Source organism: Abramis brama (assembly GCF_963993115.1).
Source record: "Abramis brama genome assembly, chromosome: 19".
In the NCBI taxonomy this organism is placed as follows: Eukaryota; Metazoa; Chordata; class Actinopteri; order Cypriniformes; family Leuciscidae; genus Abramis; species Abramis brama.
Window position 1 is genome coordinate 24,625,905 of NC_139981.1, and position 12,131 is coordinate 24,638,035.

General features: G+C 37.9%; 1 protein-coding gene across 4 annotated transcripts in view; it reads left to right on the plus strand.

Moving 5' to 3' along the window:
• Nucleotides 1–12,131, plus strand: part of ttc7a (tetratricopeptide repeat domain 7A) — a 79,328-nt gene that overhangs the window by 10,060 nt on the left and 57,137 nt on the right. For 3 of the 4 annotated variants that reach the window (XR_014603620.1, XR_014603621.1, XM_084093837.1), the window contains exons 2-4: nt 4,758–4,944; nt 8,533–8,696; nt 10,981–11,149. Coding sequence is in view for 2 of the 4 variants with exons in the window: in XM_084093837.1 (XP_083949963.1) it covers nt 4,758–4,944; nt 8,533–8,696; nt 10,981–11,149 (520 nt within the window). In the remaining 2 variants the exon portion in view is untranslated. Of the gene's footprint in view, nt 1–2,570; nt 3,275–4,757; nt 4,945–8,532; nt 8,697–10,980; nt 11,150–12,131 lie in introns of those variants that run through there. The other variant, XM_084093838.1, reaches the window with a different exon arrangement.

Consider the following 12,131-nt stretch of genomic DNA (forward strand, 5'->3'; position numbering starts at 1 on the left):
AATGTTATTGATGTGAGATTGAAAAGATAATGTGCTGTCAAGGATGACACCCAGACTCTTAACCTGGGGGAGGGTGAAACGGAGGAACTATCAATAGTGAGAGAAAAACTGTTGGTTTTGGATAAAGTGGATTTAGTGCCAATGAGGAGAACCTCAGTTTTGTTACTATTTAATTTGAGGAAGTTTTGTGTAAACCAGGTTTTTATTTCTGAAATGCAGTCAGTAATAGAGGTTGGTGGGAGAGTGGATGAGGGTTTGGTCAAAAGGTAGAGCTGGGTGTCATCAGCATAACAGTGGAATTGTATGTTAAATTTGTGGAATTATTGCCCAGGGGAAGGAGATAAATGATGAAAAGTAGGGGCCCCAGGACAGAGCCCTGGGGAACACCTGAAGTGACGGTGGAGGGACTGGATTTAAAAGACTTAAATTGAACGAACTGAGTGCGGCCAGAGAGATAGGATGTGAACCAGTCTAACGGAGTGTGGGTGATGCCGATGGAAAATAACCTGTTGAGGAGGATGGTGTGACAAATGGTATCAAAAGCTGAACTCAGGTCGAGGAGAATGAGAATGGTAAGGAGTCCAGAATCAGCTGCCATAAGGAGATCATTGGTGATTTTAATTAGTGCTTTTTCGGTGCTGTGAAGTGGGCGGAAACCGGACTGGAACTGTTCATACAGATTATTATGGGATAGATGGAAATGGAGTTGAGAGGCAACTGTTTTTTCAAGGATTTTGGAAATGAATGGTAAATTTGATATAGGACGGAAGTTGTTGAAGTCGGAGGGGTTGGCACCAAGTTTTTTTTAAATTGGAGTAATGGCAGCAGTTTTAAATGATGTAGGGACAGTTCCAGTGGTGAGAGAGGAGTGGATGATAGCAGAAATGTGGGGAACCAGGGAGGGAAGACAGGCTTTAACAAGTTGTGTGGGAAATGGGTCAAGTTGACAAGTGGAAGCCTTGGATTTCCTTATGAGTTCTGTGATTTCAGAGATAGTTGGGAGGTGGAAGGAAGAGAATGAATGTGTGGATGGGTGAAAGTCAGCTGAGTTGCTGAGGTGAGGGATAAATCCAAGGTTCTGGTGAATATTTTCGATTTTTTCATTGAAAAATGACATAATGGAGTTGCAAAAGTCGGTTGTATACAAGTGAGGGGGGAGAAAGTCCTGGGGTTGAGTGATATTGTTAAGTAGGGAAAACAGTGACTTGGAGTTTCCTTTATTAGCAAAAGTCTAGACGCGATATAAATAAGAGATTCACTGTGCAGTGCGGACAACTTCAGTGTTTATGACGAGAGTTTTAGGGAGAGTGCAGAACGCGGTAAGTAAGTGATGGCTTAAAGGGAACGCTATTGACAATCTAAATAGTTTTGTTTTTCATGCTTCTAGAGGACCAGTGGTTACGTTCACACTGTAAATTATAAAGAGTGATAACTGCATTTAAATATGGGAGTGAATCCGCTAAATTTTAGTCCTGTGATTCATGAAATTGCGATGATTGACATAGTAACCATAGCAACATGAGAACATGATAACCATAGCAACATTTTGGCGTCTAATAATGTTAGACACCGCTACCATAGACTGTTTATGACCGTGACCATGGAAAACACCAGTTTTCTTTTTTTACAGTCTATGGACAGGACGTGCCGGAAGTCGCGCCCATAATTCACCAAAGTCATGTTTATTCAACAAACATAAAACAAACACAACATAACTACTGGCTATTTACATGAGCATATTTAAGCTAAAGGATTTATACTTTCATTATGCAAAATACCTTTACATGTACTATGCACTGCCCCATCTGTGAGCCAGTGGCATTGCTCTCTCCTCTCCTCTCCTCCTTTCAAGCACCGTCCTTCTCCCTGGGCTAGCTCAAGGCTTGGCTACATCTCTCAACAATACAAGAGTTTGGTGGCTGCAGCCAGTCATCAGATGGGCACCCCCTTCCTTGGTGTTTCGTCGATTTAAGCCTATAACACCTCGGGAGGGCTCAACAGCAGATCCAGCGTCCTGGACCTACCCCTGCTGACCACCACCCAACCCTGTGGTAGTCCTTCAACAGGTTGGCTCTGCCACCGCACCTCCCACTGTATCCAAATCCAATTAGATGCTGTTTCCGCCTGTTCAGTGACATTGTCTATCAGCCATTTCCTGGCCATTTCTTGGCTTCAATCCCCAACAATCCAAGGGTTCTCCAGAGCGACTGACCAGCAAAACCTCTGCAGCCGATCTCTACTGGCAGATTCCAGGCCTTCCATCCTTTTTGCTGGCTCTCGAGGATAAGGCTTTGATATTTTTTGAGCTTACGCTCATGTGCCTCCTCCATCCTCTCTTCCCAGCGTACTGTTAACTCTATGAACACCACCTGCTTGATACCTCTAGACCAGAGGACAATATCTGGTCTAAGGCTAGTGTGTGCTATCTCATCTGGGAATTTGAGCTGCTTCTTCAGGTCTGCCCGCATCTCCTAGTCATTTGCTGAGGCCAGGACCCCTCTGCTCCTCCGTCCTGCTGCAGTGCTCTCTTCTGTCCTGACGAAATGGAAGGTCGGAATGGAAATGGAAGAGGGCCTGGAGACTGAGGCAGAGCAGACTGAGCAGGCATCCAGGGCGGAGCATGTGTCCAGAGCGGAGCAGGCAGTGTAGGTGCTGACGTTTCAGGGGGCCAGGGCGGATCCGACGCTTCAGGGGGCCAAAAAAGTGTGATGCCCCTCCCCAAAAAATGTTTAAGGGACATATCCTCCTCAGCCTCCCCAACAGTGAAGGAGGAACCACACAAAAGCAGGGCATAATCCAAAAAGTCACTGTACGACCCTCAATGAGCATCGTGGATTAATTTGTCTTTGAGCGGACGGTTAAGCCCGAAACAGAAAAAGTCGATGAGAGCACAATCTAGCAGTTCAGAAACATTTGCAATGTCCAGGAAAATATGAATGTGCTCTTCGAGGGTGCGGTTACCTTGGCGCATGCGGACTAACTCAGTTGCTGGATCCATATTTGGCGAAGTCTTCTGCTTCAAACTGCTCTGAGACAAGAAGGATGAGGATCCAAATGCAGTTCATTTAAAGGGTTGTCCACAATCGTAGTCCAAATCCAGGCAAGGGTCATGCACAAGCAAACAATAGCAGTTAAGGGCTGAGGCAAAGAGAGAAATCTGAGGGAACAGGCAGAGAATCAAGACAACCATGAACAGACCGAACGCTCAGAAATGCAGTGTAAACAACTAACAAGGCTTTGCAGATAATGAATGAGAAAACCAGGCTTATATGGGGTGAGTTAACAAGGTAATGACATACAGGTGGATACAATGAGTGGATATGAGTCCAGGCAGAGAATTATGGGAGATGTAGTTTGCAGTGTTGGGAACGTTACTTTAAAAAAGTAATTAGAGTTTTTGTTGCGTCCCCTTTTTGAGTCATGGGGCGTAACAAATGGGGGCTCGCCCGGGATCCCATTTGTTACGCCCCATGACTCAAAAAGGGGACGCAACAAAAATTGGGACATAAGAAAGCCAATTCGTAAAGAAACGTTTTATTTAAACAAGATAAATATACAAAAACTATGTACTGTAGTGTTCAAAAGTCAGTAATGTCGTCCTGAGGGTGTGTGTGAGAATGTAATGTGCTGTGGTGTCGTGATGTATGCAAAAAGAAACATAGTCAAACAATAACGAAAAGCAATCAAGTTGGCCGCCCGTGCTCTCTGCCATCGAGCTTGCTTCTCTTAAAGAGGCAAGGGAAATTGGGCACAGGTGTCACGGATGCAACCAGGTTACAGGGGGGGCGGAGTCATCCGTCTGCTACTGGGAAAAAACCCAATGAAGACCCAGGTCGTCACAGTCACTCAAAGAATCTTTGGGAAGGGAAGATAGGACACTGAGAGAAAAAGAAAGAGAGAACGTGATAGAGATGGAGATGAGAGAGATGTTCTTTGCTAATTACAGTGGAAATATAGGCTCAATTTAACAACAACACAAACATTTAACATAGCTACTGTAAATAGGCCTATATCGCCATAATATTATTATTGAATAAATGTATATTTGCTAACACTTAATTAGTTCTGGTCCTCGAATCTGTTTGAACGAGACGCATTCCAAGAATGCTGGGACATTTCACTAGTATAAATAACAATAAACATAGCCTAAAGCTTAGTATTTCCAGCAGTGTAGATCATTCATTTGCAGTGGCCTATTTAACAGGTTTAAGAATCTGTTGTCTGCTTGACAAATATTTTGTTACTGCCATACTGACATGGATTTAAAGCTTTTATTATTTTATTTTTATCCAACTAAAATGCAAATATGTAGATAAGAGACAACATTTTCTAAATTCCCTATGCATTCTATGTCGTTAAAATTATAAAATAAAATGTTTGAATGATGCCTGAATGATGTTCAGTTGCTTAGCTACAAATAACGACATCGCGATATTCTTAAATTTTCTTTGATATGTAGCTATTATGCCTATCTAATATAAAGAGATGCTGATGAGATTTAGAATGTAAAATTAAATCAAAATGTGTGGGAAGTGGGAACGCTAGCCTATGTGAAATTGTTTGTAATTTAGGCTACCACGTTCGGTGCAAGTGCAGCTGTAGGACATTTTTTTAATACAAGCAGCCATAAATAGGAATAATAATGTTTTAACTTTTATTGAATTATTAACGGGGATGATCAATATTCTGCAGTCCCTGAAATGGGCAAAGCCTTCTAATGTTTGTTTGCACATGCTCAGTGAGTTTGTCGTTGACAGTCTGCAGTCACTCCTCTGGTGTCGGCGGAGCGCGGTCACAGAGACGCAGGCGTCGGGATGTCAACGCGGCTCTCCTTCTCTCAGTACCGCATGGAAGCGGAGGTCGAGCGCTGCCGGGCGGACTGTCACTGGGACAAAATACCGTCTTTAGTGGAGCAGCTCACTGCCGCGCGCCTGCATGACGATGGTAAGTGCGCGTGCCACAGTAGAATAGAAGAGAGCCAGCAGTGATGAGTGTGTCTTGTTCCGCATGAACTTTGCACCTTTCTGTTAAACTCTGTCCATGTTTACCCGTGTGCTCTGATATCAGTCACAGAAACTCAAATTCACTTTTTTAGACGTCTGTTTTGGGGGTTAGATTTGATTTGTCAGTACACTTTTTAGAGAGAGAGAGAGAGAGAGAGAGAGACTGTGTGTATAACGCCAGTTACTCATGTGAATCAGAGATGTAAATGCAGTGCTTGCACACACCCTTTAGTTAATACAGGTAGAAGCTGCTCGACTTAAAGGCATAGTATCATAATTTACTCACCATCACTCATCCAAACCTGTATTATTTTTATTATTTATCTTTCTGTGGGTACTCACAATGCCATTTATTTAACAGTAAGCTGTTAATTCTCAATGATTGTTGGCTATTTCTGGTGACATAAATGACATAGGCTGTCAATGAAAGTGCAGATGGTGAAACTCACTTGATACAATTACTTAAGGCTTAAGGGTATGCACTGAATTTGATGTTGTATTTATCCACCGTTATATTGATGTACTGTATAGCACGCTATAAATAGTAGCAGGCTACACTACTGTTGGCATTGTCCTTTGACCCAGATGTTATTTGACCTAAGATCACGTAAAAATAACTTTAATTCACTCTGGTGTTGTTAAAGATAGTTAACTTCAAAATGTTGTCATCATTTACTCAACCTCAAGTTGTTCCAAACCTGTATGAGTTTCTTTTTTCTGCTGAACACAAAAGAAGATATTTTGAAGAATGTCAGTAACCAAACAGTTGATGGGTCCCATTGACTTCCATAGTATATTTTTAAGTCAATGGGGCCCATCAACTGTTTGGTTACCCATATTCTTCAAAATATCTTTTGTGTTCAGCAGAAGAAATAAATTCTAACAGGTTTAGAACAACGTGAGGGTGAGTAAATGATGAAAGAATTTAACTATTTAACTAGGGATAGTGAACTTGTAAACTAATTTGACGCGCTTCTTTTTGCATACCATCAATAAGATATTTGTTTTTGAAAGAAATTAATACATTTAATCATCAAGGACACGTTAAATTGGTCAAAAGTGACAGACCATTATGTTATTAATATGTTACAAAAGATTTCTGTTAAATACTGTTCTTTTGAACTTTCTATTCAAGATTCCTGGAAAAAAATGCATTACAGTTTCCACAAAAATATTAAGCAGGGCAACTGTTTTCAACATTGAAAATAATATAAAATGTTTTTAAATAACCAAATCAGCATAAGAATGATTTCTGATGGATCATGTGACACTGAAGACTGGAGTACTTATGCTAAAAAATTCAGCTACACTATCACAAGAATAAATTACATTTAGAAAAATATTATAAAATTGATCATTGTTAATTTAAATTCTAATAATATTTCACAATATTACTTTTACAAAATTTGTGTTTTACAGAAGAAAATGTAAATAGTTTTAGTTTTAAAAAACAGTGTCGCTCTCACTTTCTCAATTTTACAAAGGTAAGCATGGTAAAGGTAAACATGCTGCTTAAACTGCCATGTTCATTGTTAAATCAACAGCAGTAATCTAGAAGTTAACACATGGCGCTCCCAGGAGGTGTGTGTCTGTCCACCACTATCCAAATCAGATCTCTGACCCAGCACGCCTTGTTTCGCCACCGCAAACACCCTGTGGGGAAACAAACTCAGTCAGTAAAAGGTGGCCACAGAACATAGTATTTTTACTTTACTTTACAAAGTGATATACTGTAGTTACTTAATATTTTGTTGGGGAAAATGTCATACCTAAACTTGACATATAACACAAGTCTGGATTCCGTGGGGAGTGAGAGATTGAACCAAACAGGAAACACCTCATCCACAGTGTTTATACAAAATATGCATGAAGGCAAAGGGAATATTTTTGAAGCACCTCCTTGTAGGACTGTATATTTCATCTAAAACAAACACGCGTGACTCTCTAAACCTGATCAGAATGCAGCTGTAGATTAGCATGAAATCTAGACGTGTTTATCAGCGAATGCCATTCTGTTGTGATAAAGTCCAATGTTGGATGAAAAATCACAGTAATTTCTCAACAAAACCCTGTTCTAGACGTGATGCTGGTGAGGATTTTCCCCTTAAAAGAAGTCAAAGAAGATACACTACCGTAATCAGCAAACAGCAAGCATGTTCTAGTAGGGGTGTGACGATACACTTAGCTCACGAGACAAGACAGTACACGATATTGGATTCACAAAAATGAGACGAGATGGTATTTTTAATAAACACTATGTTTAAGAAATCTTCATTGACAAAATATGACTGGAAAAAATGTATTTTATTTACCTGAAAGTCAAAAAATGCAAAACAATGCAGGTGCATTTTACTTATCAACTAATACTTTAACTAATCTAGGGCTGTCACTAACAATTATATTGGTAATAGAGTAATAGGTCAATTATTTTGACAATTAATTGAGTAGTAGGATAATATTTTTTGTGTTAATAAAAATAGACCTAAGGGAAAACGATATCGCTTTCAAAACCCGTACAAAAAAAACCCTGTACTTTAAAACCTACTTCAAAGTTTGCGATCTCAGGCCACCATAACACCGCTGTCGTGTAAATGAACAGCCAATAAAAGTTTTCTGTTTTCAGTTAAAAACGGTGTCGTGTGAGTGAGTTAATAACTAATGGTTTTTACAACGGAAATTAATCAATCAAAAACTTACTTAAGCTGGACAATGACTTTCTTCTAGAGCTGCTGTATAACCAAAACAATATTTGTTGCATTAGCTTTCTATTATCACTGTAAAGGTGCTTTGAAACAATCTGTATTGTAAAAAAGCTATATAAATGAAGGTGACTTGACTTGAATACCCTTTAAAATGACTTAAAATACATATATTATAACAACGAGACAATAATAATTGGTTTACATACATACATAAAGTATCAAAAACAAGTCAATTTATGGTTTTATTGAACAACACTGTTAAAAAACATAATGTAATATACATAATATTATAAACAATCAACCTATGTACAATATATATTATAACAAATGCCTGCAGACGACGCCAACTTGGTGTGATTGTTGACAGCAAATGGTGATTGTTGTTGTTACACTTTACAGCATGATCATCCTTGCTTAATATTGGCCAAACAACATTTAATTCAAGTGTGCTCTTAATCTTTAATATTTGGCCACTTGTTTATGATAGAAATGCTACAGCCACTGTAATTTCTTCAACAAGAACATGTGAACATCAAAAAATGCAAACCCAGAGCGAGGGTTTAAACTTTTATTTTGAAATCGCAATGAACAACAGTTTGCATATTTAGAAACAAATTGATGTATTCTCATGTGTTAGTCTAGATTTATAAATGATAGAACTATGTAATGCTATATTATGATTTTTAAATGGTTTTAATATATCGTGGACCCTTAGAAAACGATCTAATATTGCTGTTCATGGATTCTCGTGGCACAATATCTCGCCACACCTCTATGTTCTAGTCTTTCTTCTTCAACCTTTGCCCAGATTCTCTCTCTGTCTGTAGATGATTACAGGACGCTGCTGCTGGCTGAAGCTCAGTTGGAAGAATGTCTGCTGGAGAACATGACCCTGCTGAAGAATTCTACGTCTCTGACTGAACATTCACAGCCAAAACTAGCCCGAGCCAAAGCTCATCTCGACGGCATCCTTTGCAGAGGACTCCTGGAGGTCTGGCACGGCACCTACACAAGTCTCTCTGTTTATCATCCGTTAAGCATCTCTGAGAAAGAGAAGAAAGGGTTTCTGGATATCAAAAGAACTTTTGGGAATTCAGTTCTGTATTGTGAACCACTAAAATTACATCAGTTATTAATTGAACAAATATTAAACCGATAGGGATCTGCAAACAAGGCTGCTACAGTTTGGGTTAAAACTTAACTTTTCCTTTTTTGCAATTATTATTATCAGCTGGTGCTTTGCTGATTTTTAGTGGATGTCAAGTCTAGTCACATTTTTTTATATAATGCTTTATACAATACTGATTGTTTCAAAGCAGCTTCACAGTGATAAACAGGAAAATAACAATCAATGATGCTAACTAAGTCAAATATGAGACAAAGCAGCTGTACAGGAGACAACGGTGGCATTAGTCAGTTGAAGTCAGTTTAGTGTTGATTCAATTCAGTTCAATAACAAAGCTCATCAATAATAAAGTAAGTTCAATTCAGCTCTTAAGCAGCTCTACAGAAGACAGTAGTGTCATTTTACATCTCAATTCAGTAGATGTTGATTCATTTCAGTTTAATGCTGCAATGTCTCTCGGTTGCAAAATGAAATGAAGTTATAAAGCAGCTCTGCAGAAAACAGTGGTGTCATGTATGAAGTCAGTTCTCCTCAAGTTCACACAGGTGTCTTAGCAGAGTAATGCTGCATAGTTTGATATTTTATCATGTAATGCAATGATATTCATATTGGGTGAGATTAAATTTAGTTTTTATTTTTGGTCCTTATTAGAAGAAAATGAATAGGGATGCAAAATCCCTGTAGTGCTTGCATGACTTCTAAACATTTATTCTCTGTTTAGATTGTCAGTAGGGCTGGACAATTAATCAAAATAAAACCTAAATTGCGAAATGGCTAAGTGCGATTATCAAATCGCAAAGGCTGCGATTTGATTAAATAAATATTCACGCTGCGTGTTTCAGAGTGAAATGCAGCCCTCTGTTCATATACACGTGAGCAGCAGTATGGTTTGGTTCACAGGAAATGCTGCTCCACATGAACACATCTCTGCATCTGCTGTCAATTTGGGTTGCTTTAACATGCATTTGGGAATGCAAAATGCACCAACTATCTTTGCATTCTTTTAATGAGATGCACTTATCAACAAAAGAGAAGCTTTAAAGGGATAGTTCACCCAAAAATGAAAATTCTGTCATCATTTACTCACCCTCAAGTTGTTCCAAACCTGTATGAGTTTCTATGTTCTGCTGAACACAAAGGAAGATATTTGGAAGAATGTTTGTAATCAACAGATCTCGGTCCCCATTGACTTCCATAGTAGGAAAAAAATATACTATGGTAGTCAATGGGGACCGAGATCTGTTTGGTTACAAACATTCTTCCAAATATCTTCCTTTGTGTTCAGCAGAACAAAGAAACTCATACAGGTTTGGAACAACTTGAGGGTGAGTAAATGATGACAGAATTTTCATTTTTGGGTGAACTATCCCTTTAAGGGCTCCCTGTGGTTTTCCGTCGAAATAAAAGTTTTGTGGGTAACACTTTACAATAAGGTTTATTAGTTAACATTAGTTAACTACCTTAGTTAACATGAACTAAGAATGAATAATACTTCTTCAGCATTTATTAATCTTAGTTAATGTTAATTTCAACATTTACTAATACGTTATTAAAATCAAAGGTGTATTTGTTAACATTAGTTAATGCACTCTGAACTAACACGAACAAACAATGAACAGCTCTATTTTTATTAACTAACATTAACAGAGATTAATAAATACTGTAACAAATGTATTGCTCATTGTTAGTTCATGTTGGTTAATACATTAACTAATGTTAACTAATTAACCTTATTGTAAAGTGTTACCGTTTCATGGTTTAACATTCGGAAATTAAGACAGCCTTAAATATTAGTATTGTAATTTTACAGTTGTAATGTAAAATAAAAGTATTATTATTATTATATTATTTTCAAAAATATTTTACAATGAAATATTACAGTAATATTTGTTATTTTGTTTTTATTTATTTAGCAGTAGTAGTAATGCAATAATAATAATTATTATTATTTTTATTATTTTGTAACCACATTGATATATCACAATATGTTGGCCAAATTGTGCAGCCATACAAACAAGCAAAGCAAGCCTAATTAAAAAAATTGTAATCACATTTTAAATTGCAATTAAAATATCAGAAAAAATTGCAACTAACCCCTAAATTGTGCAGCCCTAATCGTCAGTGTGATTTCTGGACTCTTCCCCTGTAGCCGCACTACATGAATGAAGCTCTGCTACTGCTGGCTAAAGTGCACTACGTGCAGGGACGTTACAGGGACGCCCAGGGCATGTGTGCCAGAGCGGGTGTTGACGATTTCTCCCGCCACGAGCAGCCTGTCTACCAACTTCGCATGCTGGCAGAGGCCTTTGTCATCAAAGGTACGAGTAATTGAGAAATCACTAATAGCTCATTAATCCTTCCTCATTATTGTATAATTAAGTTGTGACAAGGCAATTAACATAGTCTAAATGTTCAACTAATTATATGTGCTGTATGTAGCTTCCTGTAACGCTGGCGCAACCTCTTTAAAATCAGCAATACTAATCTTGTGAAAAATGTGTTCTCTAAGATTTCATGAGGTGTAGTGGAAGTTAATTGGGAGAAATAAATTACACTAATTCCATGAGTGACTTTCAGTCCAATATTCACTAAATTTAAAAGCAGATGTTCCTTATAAGGTCTTATAACTGCTAGAGCAATTTAAATACAAGATTTGTGTATTTATAGAGTTATCAAGTCATTTCCATTGCTCCATTCCATTGAGTATTTGCCTCAGGCATGCTTTTTTTGATTCATACCCAAGCTAAAGTGTACAGTGAAAGAAAAGTCTGCATTGCATTCACAGTGTGCAGTTTGTGTGGGCAGGCGTATGTCTTTTCTTACATATCATACATATCCTTAGATAGAATGTAACCAAGGAGGAAAGTTTTACATCATTGTCTACATGGAAGCTTACATATTTATATTTAGTTATCATTTAAATAAGGGGTTTTCCAACATGCCACTCACCCTGTGTTTGTGTAATGTCCATTATTTTCTCATTTTCCATTATTTTCTCATACTGTACATTCTCTCACACTACTTACAAGTACAAAAAAGTATATTTAACACCTGTCAACATCAGTACCATGATACTCCCACGGTAAGGAACACATATCAAGTATTTTAGAATGTTTTATGGTAGATTATGGTAGATATATTAAGAATGCTTAATATATTAAGTATACTTGTTCATGTCATAAATGTGACATGCAATATTATTTAGTTTTTAAAAATCCTCAAACCAACAGGGTTATGCTTAACTATGTCCAATTATGTAATGTTGGTATTACATTTTACTAAATATTTTTTTAGAAACAA